The sequence below is a fragment of the Galeopterus variegatus genome, unplaced genomic scaffold (assembly GCF_000696425.1).
Source record: "Galeopterus variegatus unplaced genomic scaffold, G_variegatus-3.0.2 Scaffold3040, whole genome shotgun sequence".
NCBI lineage: Eukaryota > Metazoa > Chordata > Mammalia > Dermoptera > Cynocephalidae > Galeopterus > Galeopterus variegatus.
In genome coordinates this window covers 171,118-193,073 of record NW_007729151.1, presented here as the reverse complement: position 1 = coordinate 193,073, position 21,956 = coordinate 171,118, and the positions used below count along the sequence as shown (strand labels likewise).

General features: G+C 32.7%; 1 protein-coding gene across 1 annotated transcript in view; it reads right to left on the bottom strand.

The window, feature by feature from the left end:
- Window positions 1–21,956, bottom strand: part of SESN3 (sestrin 3) — a 79,672-nt gene that overhangs the window by 26,680 nt on the left and 31,036 nt on the right. Inside the window, exons 2-4 of the mRNA XM_008583785.1 lie at window positions 11,840–11,905; window positions 8,862–9,059; window positions 7,132–7,314 (exon numbers count right to left, since the gene is read on the bottom strand). Coding sequence (XP_008582007.1) covers window positions 7,132–7,314; window positions 8,862–9,059; window positions 11,840–11,905 — 447 coding nt within the window. The remainder of the gene's footprint in view (window positions 1–7,131; window positions 7,315–8,861; window positions 9,060–11,839; window positions 11,906–21,956) is intronic.

Sequence of the window (21,956 nt, the reverse complement as noted above, 5' to 3'; positions counted from 1 at the left end):
CGGCGCTCCCGCCAAGGGTTCGGATCCCATGTGGAGACCGGTTCCCGCTCACTGGCTGAGCGTGGTGCGGGCGCAGCACTGAGGGTTGTGATCCCGTTGCTGGTCCCCGGTACGGGCGCAACACCGAGGGTTGCGATCCCGTTACCGGTCAGTAAAAAAGACAAAAAGGAAAAGAAAAAAAAGAATGTAGCAAAACTGTTGGAACTGAAGGATTCATTTAATAAAATAAAAAACACAACTGAGAGCTTAAGCAGCAGGTTAGAGCAAGCAGAAGAAAGAACTTCGGATCTCGAATATGTCTTTTTGAAATAAACCAAGTGGACAATAAAAAAAAAAGAATTTTAAAAAATGGAGAAAATCTAAGAGAGCTATCAGACAACCTGAAGTGCACAAACATCAAATTGTGGGTTTCCAGAAGGGGAAGAAAAAAGAAAAGGCATTGAAAATCTATTCAATGAAATAATAACTGAAAACTCCCCAGGTATATGGAGAGACATGGACCTTCAGATTCAGAAGGCTCAAAGATCACCAAATAGCAAAAAAAAAAAAAGATACTCTTCAAGACACATTAGAGCAAACTAGCAAAGCTCAAAGACAAAGAGAGAATCCTAAAAGCAGCAAGAGAAAAGCATCAAGTCACGTATAAGGGAGCCCACATCAGAATATCAGCAGACTTCTCAACAGAAACTCTACAGGCCAGAAGAAAATGGGATATATTCAAAATACTAAAATAAAAAAACTGCCAGCCAAGAATATTATACCAAGCAAGGCTATCCTTCAGAAATGAGGTAAAAATAGTGATTTCCCCAGACAAACAAAACTGCAGGAGTTCACCACCACACAAACACAACCCTGAAAAAAAATCCTCAAGGGAATCCTACATATAGAATTGGGAAAGCAATAATCACTACCACGAATACATATGAAAGAACAAAACCCACTGGTAGAATAAAAATGCAAATGAGAAGTTGACAGAAACTAAACCTTACCACCTCAAAAAATCAATAAACATCCAAGATAAATAATAGAAGATGAGAAAGGAACAAATGATACTTAAAATATCCAAATGAAAATTGATAAAATGCCAAGAGTAAGACAATACCCTTTCAATAACAAACCTAAATAAGAATGGATTAAATTCCCCACTCAAAAGACCCAGACTGTCTGACAGAATTAAAAACTAGACCCAATTATATGCTGTATTCAAGAGATTCACCTCATCTGTAAAGACACACACAGCCTAGTAGTGAAGGGATGGAAAAAAACATACCATGCAAATGGAAACCAAAAACGAGCAGGAGTAGCTATTCTTATATCAGATAAAATAGACTTTAAACAAAAAACTATGAAAAGAGACAAATAAGGCCACTATATAATGATAAAGGGATCTACTTAGCAAGAAGACATAACAATCATAAATATATATACACCCAACACTGGAACACCCAAATATATAAAAGAAACATTATTAGACCTAAGGAAAGAGATAGACCCAAATACGATAATGGCTGTGGACCTGAACACCTCTTTCTCAACACTGGACAGATCATCTAGGCAACAAATCAACAGAGAAACACAGGATTTAAACTACACTTTAGACTAATTGGACCTGGCAGATATGTACAGAACATTTCATCCAACAAGTACAGAATACACATTCTCTTCATCAGCACATGGAACATTCTCCAGGATAGTCCACATGTTAGGTCACAAATCAAGTCTCACGAATTTAAAAAACTGAAATCATTTCAAGCACCTTTTCAGACCACAACAGACTAAAACTAGAAATTGATAAGAGAAATTCTGGAAACTATACAAATACATGCAAATTAAACAACATGCTGCTAAACCACCTATGTGTCCAAGAAGAAATCAAACAGGAAATCAAAAAAATTTCTTAAAAGATATGAAAGTAAAGACACATCATTCCAAAATCTGTGGGATGCGGCAAAAGCAGTACCAAGAGGGAAGTTAATTGCAATTACATTAAAAAAAATAGAAAGATGAAAGATCTCAAATACACAACCTAATGCTACATCACAAACAACTAGAAAAACAAGAACAATCCATCATCTAAATTAGTAGAAGGAAGGAAATAATTAAGATCAGAGCAGAACTAGATGAAATAGAGACCCCCAAAATGATACAAATGTTCAAAAAAACAAAAAGTTATTTTTCTCAGAACATAAACAAAATAGACAAACCATAAGCTAGGCTAACTAAAAAACAGAGAGAAGATGCAAATAACAAAAATCAGAAATGAAAAAGGAGACATTACAACTGATACCACAGAAACTCAAAGAATCATTAGAGACTATTATGAACAACTATATATATGCCAACAAATTGAAAACCTGGAGGAAATGCATAAATTTCTAGACATATACAAACTACCAAGACTGAACCAAGTTGAAATAGAAATCTTAAACAGACTAATCATAAGCAAGGATACCGAAGCAGTAATCAGCAGTCTCCCAACAAGTAAAAGCCCAGGACCAGATGGATTTACTGCTGGATTCTATCAAACCTTTGAAGAGGAATTTATACCAATTCCCTTCAAACTATTCCAAAAAATTGAAACAGAGGCCATTTCCCACACTCATTCTATGCGTTCAGCATCATCCTGATTCCAAAATGAGACAAAGATACAACAAAAATGGAAAACTACAGGCCAATACTTTCATGAACACAGATGCAAAAATACCCAACAAAATGTTAGCAAATAGAATACAGCAACACATCAAAAAAAGTATACACCATGATCAAGTGGGATTCATCCCAGGGATGCAAGGATGGTTCAACATAAGTCAATAAATGTGATACATCACATCAACAAAATCAAGGATTTTGATTTAAAAATCATATGATAATCTCAATAGATGCAGAAAAAGCATTTGACAAAATTCAACATGGTGTCATGATAAACACTCAGAAAATTAGGTATAGAAAGAAAGTATCTTAAGAACAATAAAGTCATTTTTGATTTAAAAATCATATGATAATCTCAATAGATGCAGAAAAAGCATTTGACAAAATTCAGCATGGTGTCATGATAAACACTCAGAAAATTAGGTATAGAAAGAAAGTATCTTAAGAACAATAAAGTCACATATGACAAATCTACTGCCAATATACTGAATGGAATGAGAAAAGAACACGAATGAGACAAGGATGCTCACTCTCACCACTCCTATTTAACATGTATTGGAAGTATTAGCCAGAGCAATCAGGCAAGAGAAAGAAATAATGGGCATCCAGAATGGAAAAGATGAAGCCAAAGGGTCCATGTTTGCAAATGACATGATCCTCTATAGAGAAAAATCTAAAGACTCTATCAATAAACTCTTAAGAGCTGCTAAACAATTGTAGTAAAGTTGCAAGATACAAAATCAACATGTAATAATCACTAGTGTTTTTATACTCCAATAACGAACTAGCAGAAAAAGAAATCAAGAAAGCAAGCGAATTTACAATATTTATCAAAAAAAATAAAATACATAGGAACCAATTTAACTAAGGAGGTGAGGGAGCTCTACAATGAGAACTACAAATCACTGCTGAAAGAAATTTAAAAGAACACAAAAAGATGGAAAAACATTCCATGCTCTTGGATTGGAAGAATAAACATTATGAGAATGTGCATACTACCCAAAGCAATCTACAGATTCAATGCAATCCCCATCAAAATACCAATGACATTGTTCACAGAAAATGTCTGTGAATGTCTAACATTTATATGGAACAACAAAAGACCCCGAATAGCCAAAGCAATACTGATCCAAAAAAATAAAGCCGGAGGCATAACACTACCTGACTTCAAACTATACTACAAAGCCATAGTACCAAAAATGGTACTGGCATAAAAACAGACACACAGACCAATGGAACAGAGTAGAAAACCCATAAATCAGCCCATACATCTATAGCCATCTGATCTTTGACAAAGGCACCAAGAACACATACTGGGGAAGAGACTACCTTTTCAATAAACGGTACTGGGAAAATTGGATATCTATATGTAGAAGAATGAAATTAGACCCATACCTCTCACCATATGCCCAAATCAACTCAAAATGGATTAAAGACTTAAATACAAAACCTGAAACTATAAAACTCCTAAAAGAAAACACTGGGGAAATACTTCAGGAAGTAGGGAGTGGGCAAAGATTTTATGAATAAGACCCCCAAAGCACAGGCAACAAAAGAAAAAATAAACAAGTGGGATTCTATCAAACTAAAAAGCTTCTGCACAGCAATAGAAACAACCAACAGAGCAAAAAAACAGTGTACAGTATGGGACAAAATATTTGCAAACTACGCATCTGACAAGGGATTAATATCCAGGATATACAAAGAACTCAAACAACTTAACAGGAAAAAAAAAGAAGTAACCTGATTTTAAAAAGGGCAAAGGAGCTAAACAGACATTTCTCAAAGGAAGATATACATGTGGCCAATAGATACATGATAAAATACTCAACATCACTAAGCATCAGAGAAATACAAATCAAAACCACACTGAAGTATCATCTCACACCAGTTAGACTGGCCAAAATAAAAAAGACAGACAATAACAAGTGCTGATGAGGATGCAGAGAAAGGGGAACCCTTCTACACTGTTGGTGGGACTGTAAATTAGAGCAGGCACTATGGAAAACAGTATGGAGGTTTCTCAAACAACTACAGATAGAACTGCCATATGATCCAGCAATCCCGCTGCTGGGTGTATATCCAAAAGAATGGAAATCATCACGTCAAAGGATTACCTGCACTCCTGTGTTTATCACAGCTCTACTTACAATAGCTAAGAGTTGGAACCAACCTAAATGTCCAGTGATGGACAACTGAATAAGGGAAATGTGGTATATAAACACAATGGAATACTATTCTGCCATAAGAAAGAATGAAATTTTGCCATTTGCAGCAATACGGATGAACTTAGAGAAAATTAGGTTAAGAGAAATAAACCAGGCACAGAAAGAGAAATACTGATGTCTTCACTCCTAAGTGGGAGCTTAAAAAACCCCAAATAAATAAAAAAGAATGAAAGATATAATAATCACAATAATTCATTGAACTTTCAAAAGGAGAGAATGGAACTGAGGCCACCAGAGGATTCTGGTAAAGGGCCACAAAAAATGATTATATTGTGTGATGATAGATATAGTACTATCTATCATCACACAATATTTCTGATTTGAGCATCACATACTGCACACAGGTATTGATATTCAATGCTGTACCCCACGGATACCTACAATCATTTGTCAATAGAAAAAAAAAAAGAAAGAATAGTTTTATCCCTTCTCTTTATCCCCCCCCAGCTTTTTTTTTTTTTTTTTTTTTTTTTTAAGAAAAACTATCTTTTAGTTGTACTACTGTGACTGGCCTCCCTGCTTCTAATCCATTATTTATCTTCTGCATCACCAAATATTTTTATATTATAGCAAAAATCTTTAGTAATTGTTGATTTTCTATCTTAGTGATTTCCAAGCTCTTTTAATATATATACACTTGCAATAGTAACAACTGGGAGACCTAACCCCTGATATCATGTATATTTATAAATTAATATGTGTTTATAAAATATATTTTATATAGAATAGTTATATACACATACTATAATAGTAACATTATAAAATATACAAATACAGAAATTTAAAAGGATAAGAATATACACACACACATATTTTCTAATATTTCGAAGGACTGTCTTGTGCACCCCCTGATGTACCATTACATAACTCTGGAGACCGTAAGTTTCTCAGGATAAATTACAAATCCTTTTTTTTTTTAAGTGCAAATTCTTTAATACAGTATTCATTGGGTAATACAATACGATCCCAATTTTTCCCACTCCGCATCCCCACCTTAACATAAACATCCTTATACTTCAATAACCTGAAGCTGTTAGCTATTTTCTCAATGTACCATAACACTGCATACTCTATTTCTTTCTCTGAAATGACCTCTTCTTGTAAACTCCCACTTATTCTTCAAATCCTAGCTCACATGTTACCTCTTTCAAGAAACCTTCTGATCTCATTATCTTTATTTGTATGTTCATGCACTATTGTGCTCTGATTATTGTCATTACCCTTTGCCTCTCCTGCACTTGATTCCAAGCACATCTTCTTAGGCCCACAAAAGCACATGGCACACAGTAATTAAGATATGACATAAAAATAATATTAAATTCCTTTAACATATTACCAAATCAGAACATAAACCTTAGGACAGCATTGTGCTTCACAAATTCTGAGATCATCAAAATCTGAGAGTATAGAGACTGACAAAAGCTATGTTTGACTAAATAACATATTTTGTTTGATATTTGTGCAAATATCAAACAAGAATGTGTTCTAATAAGAGGATCTAAAAGACAAGGACATTTCTATGCATCAGAAACAGAGATTTTAAATAACTAAGGCTTCTACTGATAGTAATTTAGATGATAGCTCCTATTTATTGAATAGCTACTGTGTGCCAAGCACAGTTCTAATCATATTGTATAATAACCTCACTCTGTAGGCCTTTGATGGAAGCTCCTTCTGAAATATGTGTTCTTAGTCAATCCAACAACTCTATTTCTGATCTGAATTCTAGTTTCTACAGGCATTTAAGAATTCACGCACCAGCTGGTAAATAACTTTTTAGTTGCAAAGTCATTTTCTGAGAATCTTAAAATTATGAAATGTTAGAACTAGAAAAGAGTCTAGAACTTATCTAATTTAGCCTCCTCATTTTACAGAGGGGGAAACTGAGGCCCACTGAAGTTAACTCACTAAGGGCACAAACTTGTAAGTAACAGAGACGAGAACCAAGTCATCTTATCATGCTAGTGTATTCTACCTACTGCTTGAAATAGAAACCAATTTTTCTCATAGACACTCACCAAAGTACTTGCACAACCTAATTAATGACTACTTAAAAATAAGTATTTATTTGCACTTAAATTAAACCGACTGACTTTCTAACTTACCTTTTCTACATGTATTAGTAGACTATTTTTTATTTTTCAAGTTCCTAATATGCAAGCATTTAAAATTAAGTGTTAAGCAAAATACTTAAAAATTAACTCTTAGAATCAGTAGAAAAACTTTCTTTTTATTTCAAAGAAATACTCAGTACCTGAATGTGCTCTTTCGTGATCAGCCAGGGTCGGTGTGCTAGCAATTTATTTATTTCATTAAGATTTTTCAGTCTTTGGGGTACATATTCCAAACCATTCAACCATTCAGCAATACCTCCAGTCTTTAAAAATTCATCCACATGCATGTTTATTAAGTAAGAACACTGATGTCTAGCTGCAGCCTAAAGCACAAAGAAAAATTTGTTGATAGAACAATCATGGTAGAGTCTCATTCCACTATTTCTAAACAAATAATTTAGATAATAATTTTTATAGCCAATAGCTCTTTTCTTACAGAGTCCTCCTTCTTCTAAAATGTCAATCACAGTGCTGTAATAGATTCCTGAATCAATACATGATCCTGATATTTGTATAAGCAAATTATTGTCACATGAAGCCAATTATTTTCTAACCCAGAAGTTGGTGTAGATTAACCCAGAGCCCACTTTCTAGCTATGTTAGGGAAATGCACGTCCATTTCATTATGGTAAATATATCTACTGTGTTCTATTTAATAAAATCCCATTAACTTGTATTCTAACAATTCAGAATTCATGCTAACTTGAGTACTTCTTATATCCCCTTTAAGATAACTGTGATTTCACTCATATCTGTATAGATCATCCTACTCAAATGAAACTGAAGCTCACTGACCCTTTTCTTTCACAGGCAGAGTTAGCCTCAATGCTGACAACTTAGTAAATCTGTGCAAAGCTGACTTCTGACCTCTCTTCTTCAGGGCGGCGTCTCAGTAAAATAGTACTGTTTTATTCTTTCTATTCCCTACATCTTGTTTCTCTCTTAGTTTGTAAGCATTCTAAGTCTACTTTCAGCCTTACTGTTGTCAAAACCGTAAGCTTATAGTCTTAGTAAAGTTCATCATTTAATAAAACACACAATTCTGCTTTTTTTGTTGTTTAAAACTCTAGTGAGAATATAATAGAGATAATCAAATCAAACTTGGTAAAAACTAATCTGCTAACTTCTGGCTATCTCTGCTAACTCTGTTACACCAGCTGTTCCCCTAACCTCTCCAAATGTACAGCACTTGTATTATGCTCTCATTCATCTTTTTCTTCATTCAACAGCCAACTGTAGCACTGTTTCTTTCTACCCTTCTCATTCCTTCTGTCTATTGTCCCGATTTATAATTCTCTTACCTGACCCCCACCACCTGCCAATAATAACATTAACTAGTCAACCAGTTTGTAACAAGAACTATACTTTATTTAAATTTTTTATTTAAGAACCATATTTTATCTATTTGCTATAATTTATTTAAGAATTATTTTCTTACCCAGATTCTCCATTAATGCTGATACTTTTCCTGTATTTGGCCAAATTAATGATATTCTTTAAGTTTAAAATGACTAAGAAAAATGTCATAAACAACTTGTGCTTTTATTAAAAATAAAAATAAGACATCAGGAGCAAAAACAAAACTTGTGGGCTATTATTTTGACCCTATAAGCATCTTTAATCATATGAGATTAAACATGGAAAATGATTTTACTGAAAGTTAAATGTTTCTCATTAAGAAACTTCAAGCATTTCAAATGTATTCAAGAAACTTAGTATCTAAAAGGCCACAGACTTCTTCAATTCTTATGTCCATAAAATTATACTTAGTTCTACATACACATATATGCATAATTTCAGAATGGAGAAAGAATAAGTGCAGAAAATGTTATGTGAAAATGGGGAAAAAAATAGAAAAATAAGCACCTACCATTATTGCAATGTAGTGCCTGTCTGGTAGAGGAAGGGGACCATCCATGCGCAACATGTAAAACTGGCTCCGCAAGAAAGACTCCAGGTACTGAGTGTGTAAACTCATGACCTGTGTGATGTTATCCAGACGACCAGATGTAGAGTATTCTTCCACAAGAAAGTTAGTACGTTCATCCACTGTGTTTGCTTGGACAACCTTATAACCAAGAAACACAAAGCAATAAAACTATTGAGACATAAACACACCCTTGGTTTACATAAATTATGCCACTATTGAGGCAAATGAATATTCATTTAATATTAACAGACCCTGAAATTATGCAGTTACTCATACTAGAAACAGGAATAAAAAAGAAAGCACCATTCATTTTTGGCTCTGGTACCACAATTTATTAAACAACAAATGTTAAATTATCAAACATTATACACACAGCTATGAAATTGAAGAAAAGAAGCCTCCATCTGTTTTGCCAGGCACATTAGGCAGATTTTTCAAGGCCCACTTACTTGCCTGGCCATTGTCACACCAAATTGTGGTGAGGCAAAAGCAGTATTTGATTACATACATTTACAATTTCATCTCATCAACCTATGAAGATAATTAATCACATTACTTTTAGACGAATATTTTCAGTCTGATCATTTGCTTACTTTTGTTATTCAACATTAAAAAAAGCCTTTTTAGGAATACAGGAATATATGATAATTTGTAGGAAAGTGTTATTTGAAAAATTAAAAAAGACACTAGAATACTGTCATTCCTATTTTCAGCCTATCATATTAATTACTAAAAACAAGGTACGTTCTTAAAATGGACTTCCTTCTTGTTAGGAAATCAAAAGAGCTTTCTCCAAAATAGATTATTTATATATAGCTTTATACACAATGACAGTTTGGGCACCATACCCAGAATTGGCTCTGAAAGTGTTAAGAGCTTATTAACACCTTGTAGATCAAACTCTGTGGAACTTACTGGATATGAGATATGCAGTTCTAGGACTGGTTCATTATTTATTTCTATTTTAGAAGGAGAGTTCTAGACTTAAGAATATGTTTTTATTTTAGAGATAAAGAAACATATTCAAGACTAAACTCAAGCTCATGTACCTCATTAATAGCAGAGTCTGGTCTAAAATCCAGATCTCCTAAAGTCCAGACTAATGGTCTCTCCAAAGATCCACTGATATTAAGAAATTCTTTTTATTTTTCTAAGCTGGCTTCACAGTCTTTTCTGAAAAATAAGTACAAATTATACAAAGGCACTACTGACTGAGGGAAATTAAATCCTGAAGGAAACATAATGTTTGAAAAGTGTAAATTGTGAGGAAATGTTAATTACAATGCTGTAACATAATGGAGCCACGTATACTTTCATTTGCCCATTTCCCTCCATTTTGTCAACTACCAGGACCAAGATGACAGTTAAAAATACAATAGGATCCATATAAACCACACATAATTAGGGATAGAATACTGTTGTTTTTGTTTTGCTTTCTCCGAGCATAAGTTTCTTGTGTCCAACTGGATGCCTGAGATACATTAACAGATTCACATGATGCAACAGAACCTGAAAACCAGATTATTTTCTAATACATACCGTGAAAATGACTGTTTCAGGAAGTCTTTGTATGTACTCGTCAATCACTCCACTAAGAGCAGCCCCTAAGCTATCTGAGGGAAACAGGCACATGATGCAACAGAACCTGAAAACCAGATTATTTTCTAATACATACCGTGAAAATGACTGTGTTTCAGGAAGTCTTTGTATGTACTCGTCAATCACTCCACTAAGAGCAGCCCCTAAGCTATCTGAGGGAAACAGGCATAAGCCGGGCAGCTTCTCTAGCACATGGTCACCACCCAGATCAGCTGTTGTTACTGAGCTTTGTTACTGTCACTTAGGATTTTCATTTCAATGGTAAAGTCACTAAAAAAGTGATTTGAAGATGAAAGAACTGCTGACTCTGAAAATGATCTGGTATTATTCTAATTCTACTAGTCCCTTAAGACAATGCCTGGCACATAGTAGGTGCTCTATAAATATCTGTGGACTAATTTCAGAACAATATAGGAATAATCCTGGTGCTTTAAGATAAATGATATCTTTGTAGTAAACAGTGAATCAGTATTCAGGATAACTATATTCAGTATGAGTTAATAACTCCTTGAAGCAGAGAAAAACTCCTTAATTAGTGTTTCTTAAACTTTTCTTGGCCCATTATATCTGAGAAGCATCTAGGAATCTAAGTCCTACACATCACTGTGATCTTTCAAAGAGATGTATACCCACAGAATAGACACAAACCTTGTATTGATTATAGTCTTTGTTGTGTCATTTTGTAACCTTTCTTTCTTGCATTTACCATCTTGACTCCCCACCCTCACCAAAGGTACAGAATTGTATTGGAGATTCTGTGACATCCTGTCCAATCAAAGGCTTAGAATAAAGAGAAAAGAGTAACTACTAGTGATATAATATTACATTTTATTTAATAGGTTTAGTTGGGATACTCACTTTTTCATTTCAGAATAACTTTTCTTAACATTTATGTAACCTATAATCACTGTAAAACAGTGGCCTTTTAAAAAACTTAAAAAAAACACTTTTCTTAACATTTATGTAACCTATAATCACTGTAAAACAGTGGCCTTTTAAAAAACTTAAAACCTTCCTGTTTATATTAAATTGTATTATTTTTAGTCACTTTGTTCAGAAAAGTTATATTTGAAATTAAATATGGTTAAATTTATATTGTTCTAACCTTGCAGTACTACCTAACTTTAAAATGAGACAGATTATTGTACACTTAAACTTCTAAATGAAGCTGAAAAGAAAACTCTACAGGTTTCTGACATATGAATAAGAAACTCAAGAGCAAAACACATTTTTACTTCCATATTAAAAATGGAGATATTCTTTGATACGATTAAGTTTTTTAAAAATCATACTTTATGTATTTTAATACATAAACTTACCTCCTTCTCTGGAATAAAGGCACTTGGTCCTCTTGTCAAGGGTTGAGATACTCTGACTCTTTTATCCTGTTTTTAAAAGAAAAGTTTTATGTATAAAGATGACTTTCTAAGAAAAGTTAAATTGGTACACATTTATTGCTAAGGTACTAAAATAAATAAATTAAATAAATAAATAAATAAATAAAATTATATGAAGCTAGAATAAGTGCTGGACCCCAGATTAAAATAAAAAAAAAAAAAACCCAAAAAACCATAAAGCCACTGTATGGATGAGACAAAAGGTCAAACTATCATAATGCTGGGTACACCACAGGCTCCTCAAACTATCATTTCCCTCAGTCATATTCTATATCATCATAGATTTTCAGCCCATATTTGACATGACTAAAAACCATTAACTTCCATAATAAAATTGTATCTAATAGCATACTACTGTACTGTTAGACATCAATTTGAAAACTAAAGGTTAAATTTAAAGAGGATTACATGTAATTCCCCAAAGCAATTACCTGACATGTGAATTTTCTTCTGAATTAAACTGCAATAAGCATATCTGATATAAAGTTTTGAAATTTTAAGAAAAAATGTAAAACTTGGTGAAATACAAGTTAAGAAATGGAGAATACAGCAATTCTTATTGTCCTACTTGCTATTCTATTAGTATTATAGATTGCCAATTAGTACTAATGATTCTAAGTGCTGACTTTTAAGCTTTTTGATTTTTTGTTAAATTATTTTAAATTGAAAAATATTTTGGTGTCCTCATTTAAATGTGGTTATATATAAGCCACGAAAATTGCCAATCAGGGAATAGCTTCCTTCTCCATAGGTACGTTTAGGGGCAAGGATAGTCAGAGGGAGGCCCTCATGCTTTGAATCCTTTCTTAGCCAGGAAATAAGATGGGGAAATGGCCACTAACTTCTCTAAACTAGTATTTTAAAGTTCTGAAAAAGGTGCCGTTCAAAACTGTAACATAAAAATATGGACCGTGTGCCACGGTCTATAAGATTATAAAGACTGAGTGGGAAAATTGAGGAACATCGGAACCCGTGTCTATTAGAAAAGAGTGAATTAAGCTGTAGATGCGACCAAAACCTCACAAGGAAACTTATAAGCTGAGAAAGTAACTCTAGGTGGTTCTTTACCTGAGGATGGCAATATCTACTTCACATGACCCTATCTCTTGGCCACAGCTGACTAGATCAAGATTGCAATCAGTTAAAACAAAAGCTGATCTGCAGCCATGGGTGCCTTGATGTAAAAGTTCTGCCCAAATAGAGCTGAAGGTAATTAGCTGGACCAGTAAGATTGTCTCTGAACTATGTACTAGAATTATATGACAGCAATCAATCTGCCAGAGAGAATGAAACAAAATATTACTTGGAAACAGGGGTAACAATAAAGAAGCACCAGATATGTATCAACAGAAAACTGCTTCTAAGGAGAAACCCACTAGAGTTTCTATGGATTCACTAGAGAAAGTAAAGCTTAATCGTGGTCATGGTTTCTCTTTCTCTCTGGCTCTCTTTCTCTTTCTCTCTCGCTCTCTCTCACACGCACACACACACGCAAACCCCACCGCCTGCACCATTAGTAGGTAGCCTGAGTCTCTTGTTCTTCACAATCAAAAACCCTACCACACACACACACACACACACACACATGTTATTTAAATGCCTTACTTCATTAGAAAACAGTTACAAAACAAACTGGTCCTGAGTCTCTTGTTCTTCACAATCAAAAACCCTACCACACACACACACACACACACACACACACACATGTTATTTAAATGCCTTACTTCATTAGAAAACAGTTACAAAACAAACTGGCAAAAGTAGGCAATTAGGCATTCAGCAACACATTTTTGAGAGCCTAATCAGATATTGTGCCAAAGGATACAGGGTGAGGAAAACAGATGTGCTCCCTGCCCTCATGAACTTAGCACACAATTTTCATCAATTTCCAGGATTCTATTGAAATCAATGTTATAAAATGATTGCTTTAAACTGTGAGTTTCAGAAAGAATTAAGGTTATATTTATAAAGTACTGACAAATAGATCACAGCCCACTGGTCAGACTGGAGGAAATGCACATAAAATGGATTAATTCTAATTAATGGAATTTCTAATATTGGTATTTCTTGTCGGTGTCCCCCCCAAATTCATATGTTGGAACCTAATACCCACTGTGATAGTACTACAAGGTGGGATCTTTTGGAAAGTGGTTAAGTCATGACAGCTTTACCCTCATGAATGGGACGATACCCTTATAAAAGAGGTTATAGGGAGCTGCTTTGCCCTTCTATTATTTGAGGGCACAGAGTTTGCCCCTTCTGCCATGTGAGGATACAGAAGGTGCCATCTATGAGAAACAGGCTCTCACCAGACACCAAATCTGCTCAAGCATTGCTCTTGAACATCCAGCCTCCAGAACTGTGAACAATAAATTTCTGTTGTTTTGAAATTAATGTATTTTGCTGTAGCAGCCTGAATGGACTAAGACACTTATCTACATCAACCATAATCTAGATTTACCCATAAAAAGAATTTAAAAGAAAATAATAGATTTCTTCCCTTTGCCAGCCTCTGTAAGTAATAGAACATAAAATTTCAAACACTCTTTACATAAGTTGAACTAGTATGTGAAAACCAATTTCTTGGACAACTGATAATTTCAAAAGAACAAAGCAGTTGAAAAAACTTATTATGAAGGAAATTTATAGGTTCAAGGAGAAAAATATCAACAGGGAGATAAGCAGAAGTTTCAAAATGAAAAATATATAGAATTCAGAGAAAATGGGGAGAAAAACACATAGAACGTTTTACATTAAAGTGTACAATGGAACTTTGGAAACAATGATTTTATTTCTAATCCAATTTGTAAAAATCACAACTTGATTCATTTATCAACTGAATTTACCTTTAAATGTTTGAAATTGTTATTTTTGCCTACGAAAATATTTTCTGGAATGGGGGAGGTTTAAATCTGAAATACATCTTCATTATATATGGAACTGCAAGCTAGTGAATTTAAACAAATATAACATCTCAGTTTTTGATAAGAGGCAACTGAAACTCAATTTCATTTGTGTCAACATTTGTTCATTTATTCTGCAAACATTCATTGAGCATTTACAATGTGCTAGGTATAATGGGGACACAAAGGCTGGACTGGCAGAAATGCGTACAACTAACGATAGCATACAATGTATACCACAGCAGATGCACATAAAAAAATGACGTGGGAGGAAATCATTTTAGCAATGATTATTTACTTGCTCCTTTCCCTATTATTGATATTAGTTATGTACAGTTTTCACTATTATAAATAATGCTATGATGAACATCTTTACAAAGAGATTTGGGGCATATTTTGTGGTATTTAAGATAGTTTAAGTAAGATTCCCAGAAGTGAATTTACTGTGGTTCAGGTTATAAATATCTTTAAACTTCTTGTTGCATACTGCCAATATGCTAACAAAAATGTTTTGCCAATTTTATTTTCATCAGCTTAGAACATGTCTATCTAACCCACTAATTTCAAAAGTGAAAAACAGCATCTAAAAATGTGTTTGAACTTTTTATTATATGCTTATTTGTAGTAAAATATTCTTAAGTAGAAATGCGCATCAGATCTGTGTTTTTAATAATGTAATTCTGGGCATGATGTGGCCCCTGGGCCTAAGACAGAAAAAACAGCTGAAAAGCTATGGTAATAGCCCAGGAGAGAGATTGTGTGGCCTGATCTAAGAGAAGTGTTTATACAATAAACAGAAGAGAAAACTAATTTTTAAGTTTTACCATCATGTATCCTTCTTCAATAATTTTGAAATGATCGCTCTAGTCCCTGCTGCTGTATAAGGAGCACCTTTTCTGGTGAGGACTCTACTACAGTCTCAGATGGCTGTTTTGTATATGTATATAAAGGAGAAAAACAACTAAAAAATTATCAAAGCAGCTCATAAATTCTACTTTAAACTCATTTTACTCTGAAAAAAATTTTTCCACCCACTTTGTATCTCTTATGGTTTTAAAGTCACTAAGATCAAACACAAAAGAAATAGGATAGCACTATATCCAAAAGACTCATTTTAAAACTCTAATATCTTTCCTCAAACTGTAATATCTTTCCTCAGCTTTTCCTCCCTTTCTCACTTTCTTATAGTAGAAAACACACAACATGAGATCTACCCTCTTGACAAATAAGTATACAATACCATATTGTTAACTACAAATATACGTTGTAAAGCAGATCTCTCTAGGACTTTTTGATCTTGCATAACCAAAACTTTATACCCACTGAACAGCAACTCCTCATTTCCCCTTACCCATGACAGCCTCTGGAAACCACCATTCTTTGTTTTTTTATATAAGCACACTTTTCAGATCACAGCTGAGATTCTCCCTAGCTATCTCATCTCCTTGTATCTCCCCTTGCTCAGCTTCCATACAAACCATTCAATCCACTAACTTTTTTGACCTCTTACTTTTACGCTTTTCCTAGATGTTCCTTGCATTTCTTTCTTCATAAATATTCATTCTCTCATGTGAGCATTCTATTCCATAGCTTTCATCTTCTTTACACAAACCAACAAAATTCTACTGAAATTTGTTATGGTCACCATACTGGCGGCGGAGGGTGAGGAGGGGGTGGTGTGGGGAGGACAGTAGAGTGGGTGAGGAAAAAAGAGGGCTTGTGGTATGAAAACGAGTAAAACATGCAACTGACTCTTGAATCTTTAATATCTAGCCATGCGCTAGCTCTTCTCTACCCTTCAGTCTGGCTTTGGGGCATTTTGTGACATCATAGAGATATAATATTAGCCTTAAAATCAACATGTTTAATACTAACTTTCTACCCCAAACCAGCTGTTCCTCCTCACTTTCTTCTATACATTATAAAATCATCTTGCACACCAGTAACCATGGCTCAGATTTGCAGTTATCTCTGACTCTTTATCCTAGAAACCTGCATTAAAGCAGATGCCAAATCTTATTATCGCCTTTTCCCAACTAAATCTTTTTTTTTTTTTTTTTGTCTTTTTTCGTGTCAGACAACGGGATCGCAACCCTCGGTGTTGCGCCCGCACCTCGCTCAGCCAGTGAGCGGGAACCGGTCTGTATGTGGGATCCGAACCCTCGGTGGGAGCACCGCGGCGCTCCCAAGCGGCACACTGTAGCAGTGCGCCACCGGGCCAGCCCATCCCAACTAAATCTTTAAGTCATCCATTCACAGCCCCTTTTCAATCATAAGAGTTTCTTTCATGATGAGAAATATTTTCCCCTCACAACTGAGACTAACATCAATTCTAGACTGTAGATTTCCCCTTTGTTGGGAAGCTTTGAGAAGATAACACATCAAAATGTAAGAAATGCAAAGCACAATACAAAATAAGATATTTTTTATTTTTCTTCTGCCCATTTCCCCCAATGTTGAAACACACACCCACATACACCCACACACCCGAACTAGAATACCTATATTTTCTTAACAGAGAAAAGTTCAAGGGTTGTTCTATATTATATGCAAAAATAATCTGCTACTGTACCAATTTTGAGGAGCAATATTGCCATGTTTCCTTCTCTTTAAATATCTAAGATAAAGCTAATATCTTATTCTTGGAAATAAGAGACTCTGATTATACTACTGAATTTTACACAATGGACTTTAAATCATAAACCCTATTTAGCTTCTGTGAAAAACTAAAATCAAAAAACAAGCCCTTGAGTCTCTTTAGCTGTACTATCCATTACAGCAGTCACCTGCCACATGTAGCTATTTAAATTTTAAGTTGCTTAACATTAAATAAAGTTAAAATTTTTGAGCCTAAATTGCACTAGCCACATGTCAAGTGTTTAATAGCCTGTGGCTAATGGGTACAATGCAAATTACGATATTTCTATCCTTGCCAAAGGTTCTGTGGTAAAGTGCTATTTCAGAGAGTTGTTCAGTCCTGATTTCAGCTACTGGGGTAATGTAAAGATACAAAATGGCTACAAATTCAGGAATGAACATAAGCATAATAATCACATATTAAGGTAACTTCACAGAATTGAAAAATTGATTTGGATATTAAAACTCAAGAAACTAATAAAAGCAACAAACTAACTACAATAACAGAAAAGTTAGAAGATATTCTTTAGAGTCTTAATTTGATGACAACTTTGAAATCATTAACTAAAAAGAAAATTATCTAAAATGTTGACTCTAGCGTTAAAAAATAAAAAGAGGTATAAAAGTATTTAAGAAATTTCAAACAGTAGTAACTTTGTGATTTCCTTTCAAATATCTTAGGCAACAGTCAGAATTTGCTTATTTTTTTTCCATAAAATTCCATAATTTCAATCAAGAAAAAATTAGCTATAAAGTAGAAACTCCTACTTTTTACATGACAGCTCTAAGTGATTATTTTACAAGGGTTATAGTCTCAAGAATGCTACCATTAGGAAGTTTCTTTTTTCATATATCTTATTATAGCTTATTATATTTTAGAAGTTATGCTTAAAACTCATCAGTTGAATTACATAAGCCCATTATGTAATTATCTTCTGGAAAACAAAACGTTGAAAGAATAAAAATGATTATATTTAGAAAATTACTTATTTTGACACTGAACAGCTAAGCAATTTACTAGATCACTCTATGTAAATTAATCCCAATAGAAAATTAAGATACTTGGATGTTAGGAACTCTTAAAATTATATCTTTAGAACTAATCATCAAATTACTTGCCCCTAAAAGGCTGACTACCAAAGAGAATTAATTGCGGCATTTTAAGTTACTAAATGCTTTAAAATAAATTATTAAATTTAATTTTCACTTATCTTTTCTTTAGTTTATTTCATTAGAAAACAGAGAAGCAAAAAACATGCACTTCTATCCATTAAAATGTAATGGCTGCTAATGTATTTATCTATCTCTATAGGAGAGAAGAATTTTAACAGTAAAATGTGTAATTAATTTCGCATGGAGACACTTAAAAAAGAGATCTTTAAAAAAAAATTCGTTCAAAATTTGTTCACTGGCAAAGTGAAATTTGACTCCAGAGCATACTAACTCCATAATTTTTTATTAAAAAAATCCTAGAAGATAGTTTATTTAATAGCTTCAACATTTTTTCTGAACGCACCATAATGACAAAATATCTTAAATATGAAACACATGCCCCAAACAAAATTTTTAGGTGTGAATGTAAGAAAGCCAACTGTAATTGTCAACACAAATAGTAAATTTTAGTTATTTAGTATATATATTAGTATATATATTAATATACTTATATATATTAATATATTTAGTATATATTAATTTCATATATATATATTAATTTAATATATATATTAATTTAATATATATAATTAGTATATATTTATATATATATATATTTAGTATATCCTTTTACTATTAAGAGATGTTCCATTTTGGCAGAAACTGCAAAAAGATCAGGGATGAACAGTTGGTTCTATGCTATCAAATAATGCTGATGCTGTGTTTTTATTCCTTGGTAGATAATTTCAGGCAATATGACTGGTTTGTTGAAATTGATGACATTATACATTTAAAGGGGTAAGGGCAAATGGAAAGGAACACAGGAAAATTGCTTTAAAAATTCTCTAATCTTAAATCAGAAAACAGGTTTTAAATTAGATCAATTGTAATGGATTGGTAATTTTGCAGTAAACTCAACTTTAAATATTAACCACTACTTGGAATATACATTCTGTTCCCATCATCCATAGAAGAAAAATCTAAAACACTATTTTAAAAAATTGAGATTTCTCTCCTATGTTAGATTAAAATATGTAATGACCTTTATGATATTATAATAACTAAGATTTAAGGTGATTTACTGAGAAAAGATCTAGAGGCAGTAAATGGCAATGGCAGCAAGGGTGAGAATCTTCCACATCACACCATCAACTCTCCTCCTACTTGGTGATAGAGTGGTTCAGAGAACCACTGAGTGCCAGGAGCCTAGTCAGGCACTACAGGGTATTTCAGAAACTCACTGATATTAAAAAAAAAAAAAAAAAAAAAANCCTTTCAAATATCTTAGGCAACAGTCAGAATTTGCTTATTTTTTTTCCATAAAATTCCATAATTTCAATCAAGAAAAAATTAGCTATAAAGTAGAAACTCCTACTTTTTACATGACAGCTCTAAGTGATTATTTTACAAGGGTTATAGTCTCAAGAATGCTACCATTAGGAAGTTTCTTTTTTCATATATCTTATTATAGCTTATTATATTTTAGAAGTTATGCTTAAAACTCATCAGTTGAATTACATAAGCCCATTATGTAATTATCTTCTGGAAAACAAAACGTTGAAAGAATAAAAATGATTATATTTAGAAAATTACTTATTTTGACACTGAACAGCTAAGCAATTTACTAGATCACTCTATGTAAATTAATCCCAATAGAAAATTAAGATACTTGGATGTTAGGAACTCTTAAAATTATATCTTTAGGACTAATCGTCAAATTACTTGCCCCTAAAAGGCTGACTACCAAAGAGAATTAATTGCGGCATTTTAAGCTACTAAATGCTTTAAAATAAATTATTAAATTTAATTTTCACTTATCTTTTCTTTAGTTTATTAACTAATCATCAAATTACTTGCCCCTAAAAGGCTGACTACCAAAGAGAATTAATTGCGGCATTTTAAGTTACTAAATGCTTTAAAATAAATTATTAAATTTAATTTTCACTTATCTTTTCTTTAGTTTATTTCATTAGAAAACAGAGAAGCAAAAAACATGCACTTCTATCCATTAAAATGTAATGGCTGCTAATGTATTTATCTATCTCTATAGGAGAGAAGAATTTTAACAGTAAAATGTGTAATTAATTTCGCATGGAGACACTTAAAAAAGAGATCTTTAAAAAAAAATTCGTTCAAAATTTGTTCACTGGCAAAGTGAAATTTGACTCCAGAGCATACTAACTCCATAATTTTTTATTAAAAAAATCCTAGAAGATAGTTTATTTAATAGCTTCAACATTTTTTCTGAACGCACCATAATGACAAAATATCTTAAATATGAAACACATGCCCCAAACAAAATTTTTAGGTGTGAATGTAAGAAAGCCAACTGTAATTGTCAACACAAATAGTAAATTTTAGTTATTTAGTATATATATTAGTATATATATTAATATACTTATATATATTAATATATTTAGTATATATTAATTTAATATATATATTAATTTAATATATATATTAATTTAATATATATAATTAGTATATATTTATATATATATATATTTAGTATAAATATATATATTAATTTAATATATATATTAATTTAATATATATATTAATTTAATATATATAATTAGTATATATTTATATATATATATATTTAGTATATATTAATTTAATATATATATTAATTTAATATATATAATTAGTATATATTTATATATATATATATTTAGTATATCCTTTTACTATTAAGAGATGTTCCATTTTGGCAGAAACTGCAAAAAGATCAGGGATGAACAGTTGGTTCTATGCTATCAAATAATGCTGATGCTGTGTTTTTATTCCTTGGTAGATAATTTCAGGCAATATGACTGGTTTGTTGAAATTGATGACATTATACATTTAAAGGGGTAAGGGCAAATGGAAAGGAACACAGGAAAATTGCTTTAAAAATTCTCTAATCTTAAATCAGAAAACAGGTTTTAAATTAGATCAATTGTAATGGATTGGTAATTTTGCAGTAAACTCAACTTTAAATATTAACCACTACTTGGAATATACATTCTGTTCCCATCATCCATAGAAGAAAAATCTAAAACACTATTTTAAAAAATTGAGATTTCTCTCCTATGTTAGATTAAAATATGTAATGACCTTTATGATATTATAATAACTAAGATTTAAGGTGATTTACTGAGAAAAGATCTAGAGGCAGTAAATGGCAATGGCAGCAAGGGTGAGAATCTTCCACATCACACCATCAACTCTCCTCCTACTTGGTGATAGAGTGGTTCAGAGAACCACTGAGTGCCAGGAGCCTAGTCAGGCACTACAGGGTATTTCAGAAACTCACTGATATTAAAAAAAAAAAAAAAAAAAAAAAAAAAACCCAAAACCCCCCT